General features: G+C 61.0%; 2 protein-coding genes across 2 annotated transcripts; one reads left to right on the top strand and one right to left on the bottom strand.

Moving 5' to 3' along the window:
• The first annotated feature begins 81 nt into the window (after positions 1-81).
• On the top strand, positions 82-10,992 carry COLGALT1 (collagen beta(1-O)galactosyltransferase 1). The gene is made up of 12 exons (XM_061356501.1): positions 82-329; positions 1,496-1,606; positions 2,193-2,310; positions 2,426-2,560; positions 3,255-3,459; positions 4,240-4,359; positions 4,927-5,003; positions 6,371-6,477; positions 6,548-6,680; positions 7,503-7,630; positions 8,978-9,184; positions 10,461-10,992. Exons 1-12 carry the CDS (start codon positions 94-96, stop codon positions 10,990-10,992), a joined length of 2,109 nt encoding a protein of 702 aa, XP_061212485.1. The 5' UTR covers positions 82-93.
• An 821-nt stretch (positions 10,993-11,813) lies between these two features.
• Positions 11,814-17,491, bottom strand: PRKCSH (protein kinase C substrate 80K-H). The gene is made up of 16 exons (XM_061356526.1): positions 17,379-17,491; positions 17,112-17,228; positions 16,536-16,631; positions 16,135-16,192; positions 15,840-15,957; positions 15,102-15,210; positions 14,346-14,430; positions 14,143-14,221; positions 13,756-13,870; positions 13,507-13,634; positions 13,257-13,347; positions 13,100-13,169; positions 12,809-12,898; positions 12,320-12,394; positions 12,142-12,241; positions 11,814-11,959 (listed from the first exon to the last, which is right to left on the bottom strand). Exons 1-16 carry the CDS (start codon positions 17,470-17,472, stop codon positions 11,825-11,827), a joined length of 1,560 nt encoding a protein of 519 aa, XP_061212510.1. The 5' UTR covers positions 17,473-17,491; the 3' UTR covers positions 11,814-11,824.
• Positions 17,492-17,591: the final 100 nt, after the last annotated feature.

The raw sequence follows: 17,591 nt of genomic DNA on the forward strand, positions 1-17,591 counted from the left end.
AGCAGGGGGACGAAGGGGGGGCGAGGGGCGTGGCCTACACCAAGGGGCGTGGCGTGCCCTAGGGGGCGTGTCCAGGGGGCGGAGCCGCGGCCCATGATGGCGGCGGGGCCGTGGCCGGCGCTGCTGCTGCTGCTGGCGCTGGGGTCGGGGCCCGGTCCCAGCCCCGGGGCCCTCGGGTACTTCCCCGAGGAGCGCTGGAGCCCGGAGTCGCCGCTGCTGCCGCCGCGGGTGACGGTGGCGCTGCTGGCCAGGAACGCGGCGCATGCGCTGCCCGCCACGCTCGGAGCCCTGGAGCGGCTGCGGCACCCCAAGGAGCGGACAGCGCTGTGGTGAGGGAGGGGGGAGCCCGGGGGAACGGGACAGGGGAGAACGGGACATGGGGGACACAGGGGGATCGGAGGTACCGGGGCATCAGGACATGGGGGAACGAGACATGGGGACACCATGGGGGAGCGGGAGGTACCGGGATAACGGGACATGGGGGATCGGAGGTACCGGGGCATCAGGACATGGGGGAACGAGACATGGGGTCACCATGGGGGAGCGGGAGGTACCGGGATAACGGGACATGGGGGATCGGAGGTACCGGGGCATCGGGACATGGGGGAATGGGACATGGGGACACGGGGGAACGGGAGGTACCGGAATAACGGGACATGGGGGATCGGAGGTACCGGGGCATCGGGACATGGGGGAATGGGAGGTACCGGGACATGGGCGGGCAATGGGACACGGGGACAGCGGGACATGGGCGAGATGGAGACCGGGGGGGGGGGATGCACTGGGATAACGGGACACGGGGATATAGGGGATGGGAGGGGTGGGGACCTGGGGGGAGTGCACTGGGATAACGGGACATGGGGACACCGGGTAACGGGAGGGACGGGGCCCTGCGGAGGCAACGGGACACCGGCAGGGGGCACTAGGACCCGGGGCAGCGGGGGTGGGCACTAGGACCCGGGGCAGCGGGGTGGGCACTAGGACCCGGGGCAGCGGGGGTGGGCACTAGGACCCGGGGCAGCGGGGTGGGCACTAGGACCCGGGGCAGCGGGGTGGGCACTAGGACCCGGGGCAGCGGGGTGGGCACTAGGACCCGGGACAGCGGGGGTGGGCACTAGGACCCGGGGCAGCGGGGGTGGGCACTAGGACCCGGGGCAGCGGGGGTGGGCACTAGGACCGGGGCAGCGGGGGTGGGCACTAGGACCCGGGGCAGCGGGGGTGGGCACTAGGACCCGGGGCAGCGGGGGTGGGCACTAGGACCCGGGGCAGCGGGGGTGGGCACTAGGACCCGGGGCAGCGGGGTGGGCACTAGGACCCGGGGCAGCGGGGGTGGGCACTAGGACCCGGGGCAGCGGGGGTGGGCACTAGGACCCGGGGCAGCGGGGGTGGGCACTAGGACCCGGGGCAGCGGGGGTGGGCACTAGGACCCGGGGCAGCGGGGTGGGCACTAGGACCCGGGGCAGCAGCGGGCCCGGGTTGGAGCCTGAGCGCGCAGGGTGGCCGCGGACCACAGCGTGGACAACACCACGGCCCTGCTGCGGGAGTGGCTGCTGCGCATGCGCGGCCTCTACCACCACGTGGAGTGGAGACCCCAGGAGGAGCCGACGTGAGCGGAGGGGGGGGGGGGGGAAGGGGAGGGGGGAAGGGGGGGGGCAAGGGGGGGGGTAAGGGGGTCCCGATGGGGGGGGCAAGGGGGGTCAAGGGGGTCCCTATGGGGGGTCAAGGGGGGTCCCTATGGGTGGGTCAAGGGGGGGGTCAAGGGGGTCCCTGGGGGGGGTCAAGGGGGTCCCTATGGAGGAGGGTCAAGGGGGGGGCTCAAGGGAATCCCTATAGAGAGGGGTCAAGGGGGTCCTTATGGGGGGGTAAAGGGGGGGTCAAGGTGGGGGTCCCAAGGGGGTCCCTATTGAGGGGGTTCAAGGGGGTCCCTATGGGGGAGGGTCAAGGGGGGGCTCAAGGGGGTCCCTATGGGGGAGGGTCAAGGGGGGGGCTCAAGGGGGTCCCTATGGGGGAGGGTCAAGGGGGGGGTCATGGGGGTCCCTGTAGGGGGGTCAAGAGGGTCTCTATGGGGGGGTCAAGGCCCCCCCCTTGGTTCAGCTGCTCCCTGTGGGTGCTGGGTCTCAGGGTGGCTCAATGGGTGCTGATGGGGTCCCCCTCTGCCCCCCTTCCCCTTGTGTGTGTGTGTCCCCCCATAGCTCCTACCCCGACGAGGAGGGCCCCAAGCACTGGTCCCCGCTGCGCTATGAGCACGTCATGAGGCTGCGGCAGGCGGCGCTGGAGGCTGCTCGTGCTGCCTGGTCCGATTACCTGCTGGTGAGGGGGGGCCCAGCACAACGATGGGGCTTGGAGGGGGCACACAGAGCACCCATGGGTGCTGACGGCTCCCATTGGGTGCTGACGGCTCCCATTGGGTGCTATGGGGGTGCAGTTCCTGGACGCTGACAACGTCCTCACCAACCCTGACACCCTGGGGCTGCTGATGGCCGAGAACAAGACGCTGGTGGCGCCGATGCTGGACTCGCGGGCGGCTTATTCCAACTTCTGGTGCGGGATGACGGCGCAGGTGAGGAGGGGGGGTGCTGGAGCCACATCCCTTGGGTACCAGAGGTGGGAGCTGCATCCCTTGGGTACCACAGCTGGGGGCAGCATCCTTTGGGTACCACAGCTGGGGGTGCATCCCTTGGGTACCACAGGTGGGAGCTGCATCCCTTGGGTACCACAGCTGGGGGCAGCATCCTTTGGGTACTGCAGTTGGGCGCTGCAATCTTTGGGTACCACAGCTGGAGCCACATCCCTTGGGTACCACAGCTGGGGGTGCATCCTTTGGGTACCACAGCTGGGGGCACATCCTTTGGGTACCACAGTTGGGATCCGCATCCTTTGGGTACCACAGCTGGGATCCACATCCCTTGGGTACCACAGCTGGGGGTGCATCCTTTGGGTACCACAGCTGGGCCTGCATCCCTTGGGTACCGCAGCTGGGATCCACATCCCTTGGGTACCACAGCTGGGGGTGCATCCTTTGGGTACTGCAGTTGGGATTCGCATCCCTTGGGTACCACATCTGGGCGCTGGATCCCACATCCGGTGCTGCATCCTTTGGGTACCACATCTTGGTGTTGCGTGCCCTGGGTCCCAGATCTGGATCCCACATCTGGTGCCACATCCCTTGGGTACCACATCTGGGTCCCACATCCGGGTCCCACATCCCTTGGGTCCCACCTCTGGTTCCCATCCCTGTCCCCCCCCCCCCGCAGGGTTACTACCGCCGGACCCCCCTGTACCTGCCGGTGCGGCGCCGGGAGCGCCGCGGCTGCTTCGCGGTGCCCATGGTGCACTCGACCTTCCTGCTGGACCTGCGCCGCGCCAGCGCCGCCGCGCTCCGCTTCCACCCGCCCGGGCCCGACTACACCGGGGCCCTGGACGACATCATCGCCTTCGCCTACGCCTGCCGGAGCGCTGGTGAGAGCGGGGAGCGGGGACTGGGAATGAGGGGAGCAGGGAGCGGGAGCAGGGAATCAGGATCAAGGAATCAGGATCAGGGAATGATGGGAGCGGGGAGCGGGAGCAGGGATCGGGAGCAGGGAACGATGGGAGCAGGGATCGGGATCAAGGAATCAGGATCAGGGCATGATGGGAGCATGGATTGGGATCAGGGAACGATGGGAGCAGGGATTGGGATCAAAGAATCAGGATCAGGGAATGATGGGAGCAGGGATTGGGAGCAGGGAACGATGGGAGCAGGGATCGGGATCAAAGAATCAGGATCAGGGAATGATGGGAGCAGGCATTGGGAGCAGGGAATGATGGGAGCAGGGATTGGGATCAAAGAATCAGGATCAGGGAATGATGGGAGCAGGCATTGGGAGCAGGGATCAGGAGCAGGGAATGATGGGAACAGGGATTGGGAGCAGAGAATCAGGGAATGATGGGAGTGGGGCATTGGGAGCAGGGGATCCCAATCCTGATCCCAGTCCCAATCCTGATCCCAATCCCAATTCCCATCCTGATCCCAGTCCTAATCCTGATCCCAGTCCTGATGCTGGTCCTGATCCTAATCCCCATCCTGATCCTGATCCTAGTCCCAATCCTGATCCCAGTCCCGATCCTGATCCCAATCCCGATCCCCATCCTGATCCCAGTCCTAATCCTGATCCCAGTCCTGATGCTGGTCCTGATCCCAATCCCCATCCCGATCCCCATCTCCATCCCCATCCTGACCCCGCTCCGCTCCCTCCCCAGGGGTGCAGATGTTCGTCTGTAACCGGGACGTTTACGGGTTCCTGCCGGTGCCGCTGCGCTCCCAGAGCTCCCTGCAGGAGGAGGCCGAGAGCTTCCAGCACGTCCTGCTCGAGATCATGGGTGAGGCCCGACCCCATCGCCCCCCCCCGGGAGAACCGTTCCCTAGGGAGCCGTTCCCTATGGAGCCATTCCCTATGGAGCCCTTCCCATGGAGCCATTCCCTAGGGAACCGTTCCCTATGGAGCCATTCCTATGGAGCCATTCCCATGGTGCCATTCCCTAGGGAACCGTTCCCTAGGGAGCCATTCCCTATGGAGCCATTCCCATGGAGCCATTCCCATGGAGCCATTCCCTATGGAGCCATTCCCATGGAGCCATTCCCTAGGGAACCGTTCCCTATGGAGCCATTCCCTAGGGAGCCATTCCTATGGAGCCATTCCCTAGGGAACCGTTCCCTAGGGAACAATTCTTATGGAACCGTTCTATATGGAACAATTCCTATGGAGCCATTCCCTAGGGAACAATTCCCAGGGAGCCATTCCCTAGGGAACAGTTCCTATGGAGCCATTCCATATGGAGCAGTTCCTATGGAGCCGTTCCCTATTGAACAAGTCCTATGGAGCCATTCCCTATGGATCAGTTCCCTATGGAGCAGTTCCTTATGGAGCATCCTTTATCCTCCCCTAGTGAAGAACCCCCCCGCAGAGCCGTCCCCCCACGTCTGGGTCCCCCCCAAGGTCCCCGACAAGATGGGATTCGATGAGGTGAGGATTTGCCCCCCCACCCCCATATCCAATGGGATTTGGGCCCCTGCCCCTGTATCCAATGGGATTTGGGATGGGGGGGGTCCCCATCCTGCTCTGATGGATCTGGGGGGGTCCCAGGGATTTGGGGGATTTTTTCCCCCTTTTCATGGATTCTTGGGGATTTTTCCCGTTTTCTGGAATTTTCAGGGTATGTTTCCCATTATTTTGGATTTTGTTGTTTTTTGTTTTTTTTTTTTCCCCGTTTCTTGAATTTGGAGATTTTTCCCCTTTCCTTGGATTTGTGGGTTTGTTTTTTTTCCCTTCTCTTTAGTTTTGTTTTTTTTTTCCTTGAAGTTTTGGGGGTTTTGTTTCCCTTTTCTTGAATTTTTAGGTTTTTTTCTGTTTTTTTTTTAATTTGGGAGCTTTTCTTTCCCCTTTCTTGAATTTTTGGGGTTATTTTTAATTTTTCTTGAATTTGGGATTTTTTTCACGCTGTTTTCTTTGATTTGGGTTTTTTTTCCCTTTTCTTGAGTTTTGGGGGTTTTTTTCCCCTTTTCCTGAACTTTTGGGTTTTTTTCCTTTTCTTGAATTTCTGGTGGGTTTTTTTTTCCTGTTTTCTTGATTTTTTCCCTTTTCTTGAATTTTTCAAGTGTTTTTTTTTTCCTTTTCTTGAAATTTTGCGTTGGTTTTCTTTTGTTTTCTTGGAATTTGGGGGAGTTCTTTTCTTGCTGTTGAATTTTGGCAGTTTCCCCCCTTGAATTTTGTTTTTTTTTTCTCTTGAATTTTTAGGATTTTTTTCTGTTTTCTTGGAATTTGGGGCTTTTTCCCTCTCTTTTCTTGAATTTTTGGGATTTTCTCCCCTTCTCTTGAATTTTGGGTTTTTTTTCTGTTTTCTAGGGATTTTTGGGAATTTCATTCTTTCCATTGAATTTTTGGGCCTTTTTCCCCTCCTTTGCTCATTTTTGGGATTTTCTCCCCTTTTTTGAATTTTTTTGTTTGTTTTTTTTTTCTTCTGTTTTCTAGGGTTTTGGGGGAATTTCTTTCTTTTTATCGAATTTTTGGGCCCTTTTCCCCTTATTTTGGGGATTTCCCCCCCTTTTTCTAAATTTTTTGATATTTTTTGTGTTTTCTTGGGATTTCGGGGAATTTCTTTCTTTTTATCAAATTTTTGGCCCTTTTTCCCTCCTTTCCTCATTTTTGGGATTTTTCCCCCTTTTTTGATTTTTTGGGGTTTTTTTCCTTCTGTTTTCTTGGGATTTTTGGGAATTTCTTTCTTTCCCTCCAATTTTTTCCCCTCTTTCCCCTCCTTTCCTCATTCCTGGCACCCCCCCATTCCCCCCCATTGGGTTCCTTCTCCCCGGCTCCCTCCGGTTCTCTCTCCCCAGGTTTTCCTCATCAACCTGCGGCGCCGCTCCGAGCGCCGGGCGCGGATGCTGCGGTCGCTGCGGGAGCAGGGCATCGCCTGCAGGCTGGTGGAGGCCGTGGACGGGAGGTGAGGGCGGGGCTGGGGAGGGGACCGCCCCCGTTGCCATGGCAACGGGATGCAGGCGGTGGCGTTGCAGGGCCATGAACAGCAGCGAGGTGGAGGCGCTGGGCATCCGGATGCTGCCGGGGTACCGGGATCCCTACCACGGGCGCCCGCTCACCAAGGGGGAGCTCGGCTGCTTCCTGAGCCATTACCGGGTCTGGCAGGAGGTGAGAGCGGATCCCGGGGGGAATGGGGGCAGGGGGGGAGGCTTGGGATGAGGCCTTGATCCTATTGGGAATGATGGGGACAAGGAACTAATCCTGATGGGAATGATGGGAGTGAGGCACTGATCCTACTGGGAATGATGGGAGTGAGGCACTGATCCGGATGGGAAGAGGAGGGATGAGACCCTATGTGGATGCTAAGGATGGGGATGAGTCCTTGATCCTATTGGGAATGATGGCGACAAGGAACTAATCCTACTGGGGGGATTGAGGCGCTGATCCTGATGGGAAGAGGAGGGATGAGACCCTATGTGGATGCTAAGGATGGGGATGAGTCCTTAATCCTGTTGGGAATGATGGCAATGAGTCGCTGATCCTGATGGGAAAGGGGGGAATGAGCCGTAATGTGGATGTTGAGAATGAGTCCTTAATCCTATTGGGAATGATGGGAACTGATCCCAGTGGGAAGGAAGGGGCTGAGTCCCTAACCCTGATGGCAACAAAGAGGATGCGGGGATGTTAGGGCAGAAACAAGCCCTAAATCCCATTGGGATGGATCCCTAATCCCATTGGGATGGATCCTTATTGTCAGTGGGATGCATTCCTATTGTCAGTGGGATGGATCCCTAATCCCATTGGGATGGATCCCTGTAGTCAGTGGGATGGATTCCTCATTCCAATGGGCTGGATCCCCAGTGGCAAGCGGGGAGCAGGCGGAGGGGAGGCCCTGGGGCTGCCGCTGCTCCCGGCTCCCTCCGTGCCGCTCCCATCCCTTGGGAAGCGGCGGCACCGTTCCCGTAGCCACCGGGATCCCCATTCCCGCAGATGGCGGCGCGGGGGCTGCGCACGGCGCTGGTGTTCGAGGACGATCTCCGCTTCGAGATCTTCTTCAAGCGCCGCCTCATGACCCTCATGCAGGAGCTGGAGGCCCAGGGGATCCCCTGGGATCTGATGTGAGCATCCGGGGTAACGGCGGGGGGGATCCCAGCACCGTTCCCAAGCCATTTCCATCCCATCCCCATCCCCATCCCCACCCCATTCCCATCCCTTCCCCATCTCCATCCCACCCCATCCCATCCCCATCCCATCCCCATCCCCATATCCCCATCCCATCCCATTCCCATCCCCATCCCATCCCCATCCCCATCCCATCCCCATCCCCATCCCCATCCCCCCATCCCCATCCCCATCCCCATCCCATCCCCATCCCATCCCCATCCCCATCCCATCCCCATCCCCATCCCATCCCATCCCACCCCCATCCCATCCCATCCCATCCCCATCCCATCCCCATCCCCATCCCATCCCCATCCCCATCCCATCCCATCCCCATCCCCATCCCATCCCATCCCCATCCCATCCCCATCCCATCCCCATCCCATCCCCATCCCCATCCCCATCCCATCCCCATCCCCATCCCATCCCCATCCCCATCCCATCCCATCCCCATCCCATCCCCATCCCATCCCATCCCCATCCCATCCCCATCCCATCCCCATCCCCATCCATCCATCCCCACCCCATCCCCATCCCATCCCATTCCCATCCCATCCCCATCCCATCATCCCATCCCCACCCCATCCATCCCCATCCCCCATCCCATCCCCATCCCCCCATCCCCATCCATCCCATCCCATCCCCATCCCCATCCCCATCCCCATCCCCATCCCATCCCCATCCCATCCCCATCCCCATTCCCATCCCCATCCCCATCCCCATACATCCCCATCCCTTCCATGTCCATCCCCATCCCATCCCCATCCTCATCCTCACTCATCCCCATCCCCATCATCCATCCCCATCCCCATCCCATCCCCATCCCATCCCCATTCCCATCCCCATCCCATCCCCATCCCATCCCCATTCCCATCCCCATCCCATTCCCATCCCATCCCCATCCCATTCCCATCCCATCCCCATCCCATCCCCATCCCATCCCATCCCCCATCCCATCCCCCATCCCATCCCCATCCCATCCCCATCCCATCCCATCCCCATCCCATCCCCATCCCCATCCCATCCCCATCCCATCCCCATCCCATCCCATCCCCATCCCCATCCCATCCCCATCCCATCCCCATCCCCATCCCATCCCCATCCCCATCCCATCCCCATCCATCCCCATCCCCATCCCATCCCCATCCCATCCCCATCCCCATCCCATCCCCATCCCATCCCATCCCATCCCCATCCCCATCCCATCCCATCCCCATCCCATCCCCATCCCATCCCCATCCCCATCCCATCCCATCCCCATCCCATCCCCATCCCTACCCCACCCCCTGTACCCTCTCCCCCAGTTACATCGGCCGGAAGCGGATGCAGGTGGAGCGGCCGGAGCGGGCGGTGCCGGGGGTCCGGAACCTGGTGGAAGCCGATTATTCCTATTGGACGCTGGGGTACGCCCTGGCCCTGCGCGGGGCCCGGAAGCTGCTGGCGGCCGAGCCCCTGGGGAAGATGCTGCCGGTGGACGAGTTCCTGCCGGTGATGTTCGACAAACACCCACTGTGAGAGCATGGGGATGGGGTGGGATGCGGATGGGGATGGGATGGACAATGGGAAGGGCTTGGGAATGGGGCTGGAAGGGATGAGAATGGGGCTGGACAATGAGAAGGGCTTGGGAATGGTGTTGGAAGGGGTAGGAAGGGGCTGGAAGGGATGGGAATGGGGCTGGAAGGGGGCAGGAAGGGATGCGACTGGGGTGGGAAGAGATGGAAGGTCTTGGAAATGGGGCTGAAAGGGATGGGAGTGGGGTGGGAATGGGGATGGACAATGGGAAGGGCTTGGGAATGGGGCTGGAAGGGATGGGAACGGGGCTGGAAGGGATGGGGATGGGGCTGAACAAGGGGAAGGGCTTGGGAATGGAAGAGATGGGAATGGGGCTGGACAATGGGGAAGGCTTGGGAATGGGGCTGGAGAGCACCCAGGAGCTGCGTTCCCCTCCCTTGAGCACTGATCCTTGTGTTCATCCCATTGGGGCCGTTGGTTCCTGCTCCCTTGGGCTCTGGAGCAGCTCCTTCCTCTCCCTATGGATTTCCTGACCTTTGGCCATGGTTTTCCGTGCTCCTTCGGCTCCATTTCCCCTCCAGGGCCCGTTCCGTGGCCCTCGGGATCCCGTTTGTCACCATCACCTCACCTTCCCTGCATCCACATCCCCATCCCCATGGATGCTGCAGGAGCCCCATCCCCATTCCCATTAATGCTGCAGTGGCTCCATCCCCATCCCCATGGATGCTGCAGTGGCTCCATCCCCATCCCCATGGATGCTACAGTAGCTCCATCCTCATCCCCATCCCCATCCCCATGGATGCACCGTGGCTCCATCCCCATCTCCATTTCCATGGATGCTGCAGGAGCTCCATCCCCATCCCCATGGATGCTGCAATGGCTCCATCCCCATCCCCATGGATGCTGCAGTGGCTCCATCCCAATCCCCATGGGTGCTGCAATGGCTCCATCCTCATCTCCATGGATGCTGCAATGGCTCCATCCTCATCTCCATGGATGCCGCCGTGGCTCCATCCCCATCCCCATGGATGCTGCAATGGCTCCATCCCAATCCCCATGGGTGCTGCAATGGCTCCATCCCCATGGATACCACAGTGGCTCCATCCCCATCCCCATGGATGCTGCAGGAGCCGCATCCGCATCCCCATCCCCATGGATGCTGCAGTGGCTCCATCCCCATCTCCATCCCCATCTCCATGGGTACCGCAGTGGCTCCATCCCCATCCCACTGGGACAACCCCCCCCATTCTCCCCCTTTCCCCCCTCTTTCCCCAGCACCGAGTACACGAAGCACTTCCCGCAGCGGGATCTGGTGGCCTTTTCCGCGGAGCCGCTCCTGGTGTTCCCGACCCATTACACGGGGGAAGCCGGCTACGTCAGCGACACCGAGACCTCGGCGCTCTGGGACGATGCGGGCCAGGAGCATTGGGACCACCGGGATGCTCATAGGGATGCTCACGGGGATGCTCATGGGGATGCTCATGGGGATGCTCACTGGGATGCTCACTGGGATGCTCACGAGGATGCTCATAAGGATGCTCATGGAGATGCTCCTAAGGATGCTCAGAGGGATGCTCATAAGGATACTCATAAGGATGCTCACTGGGATGCTCATGAGGATGCTCCTAAGGATGCTCATAGGGATGCTCATAAGGATGCTCACAAGGATGCTCATAGGGATGCTCATCGGGATGCTCATAAGGATGCTCACAGGGATGCTCGCCCGCAGCCGGAGCTGCACCGGGAAGCCCGGAACCCCGAGGTGCTGCAGCCTCGGCTCAGCCCCGCGCCTCGGGATGAGCTCTGATGGAGGGGGGGGAACGGGACCTGGCTTTAAACCTGGGTTTATTTGGACTCCTGGTGTTTGCTCAGTGACCCCCCCCCCCAAAACACCCCCCCCACAATGGGGGTTTAACCCCCCCCCCCCCCCAGGCTCAGTCGCAGCATCCCTGTATCCTGTGGCCATTCCCATGGGAAGCGGGCAGGTCCGGGCGGCTCCTGATGGGAGGGGGGAGAGGGAAACTGAGGCAGGGATGGGGCTGGTACCAAAACCCCCACATTGTGTAATGGGGGGCAAAGGCAATGAAGGGGTCATTGGGTAAAGGGGGGGCAACGGGAACGGGGGGGTCATTGGGTAAAGGGGGACAATGGGAACGGGGGGGCAATGGCAAGGGTTCATTGGGTAATGGGGGGCAATAGCAATGGGGGGGTCATTGGGTAAAGGGGGGTCAATGGCAATGGGGGGGCAGTGGCAATGGGGGGGTTCATTGGGTAAAGGGGGGGCAAAAGGCAATGGGGGGCAATGGCAATAGGGGGGTCATTAGATAATGGGTCATTGGTTAAAGGGGGGGCAATGGCAATGGGGGAGTCATTGGGTAAAGGGGGACAATGGCAATGGGGGGTCATTGGGTAAAGGGGGGCAATGGGAATGGGGGGGGTCACTGGGTAAAGGGGGGTAATGGGAATGGGGGGTCACTGGGTAAAGGGGGGCAATGGGAATGGAGGGGTCATTGGGTAAAGGGGGGCAATGGGAATGGGGGGGTCACTGGGTAAAGGGGGGTCAATGGGGGGGTCATTGGGTAAAGGGGGGTTCATTGGGTAAAGGGGGTCAATGGGGGGGTTTCATTGGGTACCCCCGGTCAGAGCTCGTCGTGGTCCTCGTGGGGGGGGGGGCTGGTGCAGGCCGCGGGGGTCAGCAGCTCCATGAGGTACTCGCAGCGGCTCGGCTCCGTGGTGGCCGTCACCGTGGTCTCGGTGCCGCAGGAGAGCTTCACCTGCGGGGGGGGGGGACAATGGGATGGGGATACCCCAAAGGGACAAGGACACCCTAAGGGATGGGGACACCCCAAAGGGACAAGGATACCCTAAGGGATGGGGACCGCGGGTACCCAAGGATGCAGAAGCAGCATCCTTTGGGGGGGGGGGTACCCATGTGTGTCAATGGGGAGCCCCTCACCGTGGTGGCCCGGTTGGGGCCCTGCCAGCACCCGGTCCCGTGCTCGTACTTCATGGCACTGAAGCGGTCGTGCTCGGGGCCGGCCCAGGAGCCCCACGTCCTATGGGGGGGGGGACACAAATGAGGGGTGGGGGGCACATTTGGGGGTGCTTTATGGGGTGGGGGGGGGGTTCCTTACCCCAGGTTGGTCTCAGCTCCACCGTGCTTGGGCTTCTGGGACACGCGTTTGAAGGGGCACAGGCGATAAATGTACCTGGGGGGGAAAGGGGGGACCCCAATTGCACCCATAGCCCCCCCCAATACCCCCCCCCCCACAATGGACCCAAACCGTGCTCTCCATCATTCTCTGCCCCCTACAATAACCCCCCCCATTGATCACTCAGGGTCCAAGTGACCCCCTCATTTATGACCCCCCTTTATTGCGACACCCACTTTGTGACCCCCCCTTTATTGTCACCCCTTTATTATAACCGCCCCTTTATGACCCCCCCTTTATGATGACCCCCCCTTTATTGTGACCCCCCTTTATGATGACCCCCCCTTTATTAAGACCCCCCCTGTATTATGACTGCCCCCTTTATGATGACCCCCCCCTTTATGATGACCCCCCTTTATTATGACCCCCCTTTATTATGACCCCCCCCCCTTATTGTGCCCCCCCACTCACTCGCTGGTGCCCAGTTCATAGCACTGGTTATACAGGTAGGAGAACTCCCCCTGGGGGCCGAAGTCAAAGCTCAGCTCCTGCTCCAGGGCCCTGCAGGATAAAGAGGGGGGGGGGTGTCAATGTGGGGGGGCACCCCCAAAACCCCTTTTAAACCCCCCTCCTTTGAGCCCACACTTGAGGCAATGGGATGTGCATTGGGAATGGGTTTGGGGTGACCCCCCCCTTTGTTGGGAATGGGTTTGGGGATGACCCCCCCCTTCATTGGGGGGGTTTGGGGGTGCCCCCCCTCACCTGATGGATTCTTCCGTCTCCTTTAGCGCCCTCTCAGCCTCTTCCAGCTCCTCTCGAGCCCTTTGGGCAGCTGGGGGGGGGCACAGGGTCAGGGGGGGTCCCTACCATAACCCCCCCCCATCCTTCAATGGACCCCCCCCAAACCCCCCCCCATTACCATCAATCAGGGCCTGAGTGGCAGCATCAAAAGTGGGGAGCGGGGGGGGCTCCTCAGCCCCCTTCTCTTGGGGGTGTTGTGGGGGGGGCACCTGGAAAGAGAATGGGGTCAATGGGGGGGGCCCATAGGATGCCCATAGGGTTCCATAGGGCCCCCATAGGGATCCATAGGGCCCCCACAGGGTTCCACAGGGTGCCCATAGGGATCCATAGGGCCCCCATAGGGTTCCATAGGGCCCCCCCATCACCACCTTCAGGTCCTCCTCGAGGCCTTCGCTGCCATCGTCTTCCTCTTCCTCCTCCTCTTCCTCCTCCTCCTCCTCTTCCTCCGGGGGGGCCTCATCCAGGGGGGGCTCAGGGGGGGGTGAGGGGGGCTCAGCTTGCTCCTAAATGTGATGGGGGGGGGGCACACATCAACCACGCTGCCCCCCCCCCATAACACTTAATGTAGGACCTACCAAAACACCCCCCCCCAAAAAGACCAAAGGGGGGGGGGGCACAGACCTTATTTTGCCCCCCCAGACCCACCTGGGGTTTATAATGGGGTTCGATGGTGGCCCAGAGGCGGTCCCGGAAAGCAGCAGCATCCATTGGGGTGGGGTCCCCCAACAGGGCCTGGGGGGGGGGCAACTTTAATACATGGGAGGGAGCATGGGGGGGGTATGGGGGGGGTTTGGGGGGGTCTGAGGGGGTTTTGGGGGGGTTTGGGGGGTTCTGAAGGGGTTTGGGGAAGGGTTGAGGGGGTTTTGGGGGGGTTTTGGAGGGGTCTTGGGGGGTTTGAGGGGGTTTGGGGGGATCTGAGGGGGGTTTTGGGGGAATCTGAGGGGGGTTTTGGGGGGTTTGAGGGGGCTTGGGGTGGCTTTGGGGGGCTGTTTGGGGGGTCCCACCTTGATCTCCTCCTCCGAGACGGCTCCGTCCCCATCAGTGTCCAGTGGGGGGCAGGCTCTGAGCTCCTCCAGCGTCACCCTGGGGGGGGGGGGGGGGTGGGGTCCTTGCACGGGGTCCCCCCATTGCCCTCCATTGCCCCCCCATTCCCCCCTCCATTACCCCTCCATTGCTCCCCATTACCCCCCATTACCCCCCCACTCACTGCCCGTCCCCATCCGTGTCCAGCGCTGCAAAGGCCTCCTCTGCCCTGGCGGCCTCTTGGGCTGCGGCGGCCTCGGCCATGGCGGCTGCAGGGGGGGGAAGCATCAGAGACCCCCCCATGGACCCCATAATGAGACCCCCTCCACAGAACCCCATAATGGGAGATGTCCCCCCCGACCTCCATCATGAGTCCCCCATAATGAGACCCCTCTTAGACCCCACCCATAATGAGCCATCCCATGAGCCCTCCCATGAGACCCCCCATCCCTTAATGCGCCATCCCATAATGCCCTCCATCCCATAATGCCCTCCATCCCATAACGCTCTCCATCCCATAATACCCCATCCCATGACACCCCATCCCATAACACCCCATCCCATAATGCCCCACCCCATAGCGCTCGCCATCCCATAATACCCCACCCCATAATGCCCCATCCCATAATGCCCTCCATCCCATAACGCCCTCCGTCCCAAACCCCCCCCATAATAAACCCCCTCCATCCCATAATACCCCCCTCCATCCCATAATACCCCCCCATCCCATAATACCCCCCCCACCCCGTAATAACGCCCCATCCCATAACACCCTCCATCCCATAATACCCCCCTCCATCCCATAATACCCCATCCCATAATACCCGGTACCCTCCATCCCATAATACCCACCCTCCATCCCATAATACCCGGTACCCTCCATCCCATAATACCCCCTCCATCCCATAATACCCCCTCCATCCCATAATACCCCGCTCACCCTCCCGCCGCCGCCGCTCCTCCCCCTCCGCCTCCTCCTTGGCCTCCCGCAGCTCCCGCACGCGCTGCTCCAGCCCCCGCCGCGAGGCCTCGAGCGCCCCCAGGCGGCCCTGGGGGGAGCGGCACCAAGGGACCCCTATAGAGCCCTATGGGACCCTATAGAACCCTATAGAACCCTATGGGGACCCTAGGGAACCCTATTGGGACTCTGTGGAACCCTATGGGACCCTATGGGACCCTAGGGAACCCTATTGGGACTCTGTGCAACCCTATGGAACCCTGTGGGACCCTATGGGACCCTAGGGAACCCTATTGGGACTCTGTGCAACCCTATGGAACCCTATGGGTACCACACCATCCCCTACAGGAACCCTATAGAACCCTATGGGGATCACAGCATCCCCTATGGGACTCTATGGGAACCCAATGGGAACCCTATGGGGATGACAGCATCCCCTATGGGACTCTATGGGAACCCAATGGGAACCCTATGGGGATGACAGCATCCCCTATGGGAACCACAGCATCCCCTACAGGACCCCTATGGGACCCCCTACAGGATCCCTATGGGAACCACAGCATCCCCTATGGGACCCTATGGGAACCACAGCATCCCCTATGTGACCCTATGGGAACCCAATGGGAACCCTATAGGGATCACAGCATCCCCTATGGGAACCCTATGGGGACCCCTATGGGACCCTATGGAACCCAATGGGACCCCCCCATCCCCTGGTACCTGCTTCTCCTGGCGCCCCGCAGCCGCCTCCTGCACCAGGCGCTGCCGCAGGACGAAGCCCTCCCGGAGCAGCTCCGCGCGGCGCTGCAGAGCCTCCCGCTCCTGCCGGCCCAGCTCCCTGCACACACACAGGGGCCTATGGGGACCTAGGGGGGCCTATGGGGGCCTATAGACACCTATAGCACCCATAGACACCTATAGACACCCATAGACATCTATAGCACCCATAGACACCTACAAACACCCATAGACTCCTATAGCACCCATAGCCACCCACAGGCCCCATGGCTCTCACTTGCAGGTGTTGGCACAGGCAGCCCCACTGCTGTACTCATCGGTGGCATCGCAGCAATCTGGGGGGGGGTACAAAGGGGGGGAGGTCAACACATGGGACCCCCCCCGACCCCCACACTGACCCCCACACTGACCCCCACCCTGACCCCTGCCCTGACCCCACCCTGACCCCTGCCCTGACCCCCGCCCTGACCCCACCCTGACCCCCACCCTGACCCCACCCTGACCCCACCCTGACCCCCACCCTGACCCCCCCCGACCCCCACCCTGACCCCACCCTGACCCCACCCTGACCCCCACCCTGCACCCTGACCCCCACCCTGACCCCACCCTGACCCCACCCTGACCCCCACCCTGACCCCACCCTGACCCCACCCTGACCCCACCCTGACCCCCACCCACCGCAGACGCCGTCGTTGACGTGGGCCGAGGGGATGTTCTGGGGCCGGTACCCGGCGTTGGTGCAGTGGAAGCGGCCGTTGGGACAGGCTGCGGTGCCTGGGGGGGCAACACAGGGGGGGTCTAGAGGGGGCATGGGGCCTATAGGGTACAGAGGGGGGCACATAGGATGCATAGGGGGGTCTATAGGATACAGAGGAGGGCATATAGGATACATAGGGGGGTCTATAGGATGCATTGGGGGCCTATAGGATACATATGGGTGCCTATAGGATACAGAGGGGGGCCTATAGGGTACAGAGGGGCCCTATAGGATGCATAGGGGGCCTTATAGGATACCTAGGGGTGCCTATAGGATGCATTGGAAGGCTACAGGATACATAGGGGTGCCTATAGGATACATAGGGGTGCCTACGGGATACATGGGGGTCCTACAGGATGCGTAGGGGGGCCTACAGGACACAAAGGGATACCTACAGGATACATAGGGGTGCCTACAGGATGCGTAGGGGTGCCTATAGGATGCATAGGGTTCCTATAAGATTCATAGGGTGCCTATAGGATGCATAGGGGGCTCACCGGGCTCATCGGAGCCGTCGCGACAGTCGCAATAGTCGTCGTTGACCCAAGCGAAGTCAATGGTGGCGGAGCCGTCGAGGCAGGTGAAGGGCTTGGAGGCCTCGTAGAAGTGGTGGTCTGGGGGGGGCACAGATAGAGTCCCATATAGAGATATATAGAGATGTATGGGGATGTACAGAGTCCCCTATAGGGATGTTTAGGGATGTACAGAGTCCCCTATAGAGATGTACAAAGCCCCCTATAGGGATGTATGGGGCTGATACTCACTGGAGAGGGAGACCCCGCGGGGCCGCAGCACCTCCACGGAGCCCGGAGCCACCGGTACCGGGAGCAGCAGCAACAACAGCGGCAGCAGCAGCATGGCTGGAGGGGCCTATGGGGTACAGCACCTATGGGGTACAGCACCTATGGACACAGCGCCTATAGAACCCCCTATACGGTTCTGGCTTCTCCCTGCTCCCCCCCGCAGCCCCCATGGCC

Source organism: Neopsephotus bourkii, unplaced genomic scaffold, assembly GCF_033783945.1.
Source record: "Neopsephotus bourkii isolate Nb327-2 ecotype Australia unplaced genomic scaffold, CSIRO-AGI_Nbou_v1 NB_857, whole genome shotgun sequence".
Lineage (NCBI taxonomy): Eukaryota > Metazoa > Chordata > Aves > Psittaciformes > Psittacidae > Neopsephotus > Neopsephotus bourkii.

Coding starts and splice junctions, on each gene's coding strand:
- COLGALT1 (XM_061356501.1), top strand. CDS start 94: ATGATGGCGGCGGGGCCGTGGCCGGCGCTGCTGCTGCTGCTGGCGCTG. Junction 3,460..4,239: donor CTACGCCTGCCGGAGCGCTG/GTGAGAGCGGGG, acceptor CTCCCTCCCCAG/GGGTGCAGATGTTCGTCTGT. Junction 6,478..6,547: donor GTGGAGGCCGTGGACGGGAG/GTGAGGGCGGGG, acceptor GTGGCGTTGCAG/GGCCATGAACAGCAGCGAGG.
- PRKCSH (XM_061356526.1), bottom strand. CDS start 17,472: ATGCTGCTGCTGCCGCTGTTGTTGCTGCTGCTCCCGGTACCGGTGGCT. Junction 16,193..16,535: donor CGTCAACGACGGCGTCTGCG/GTGGGTGGGGGT, acceptor ACCCCCCCCCAG/ATTGCTGCGATGCCACCGAT. Junction 14,431..15,101: donor GGAGCGGCGGCGGCGGGAGG/GTGAGCGGGGTA, acceptor CCCCCCCTGCAG/CCGCCATGGCCGAGGCCGCC.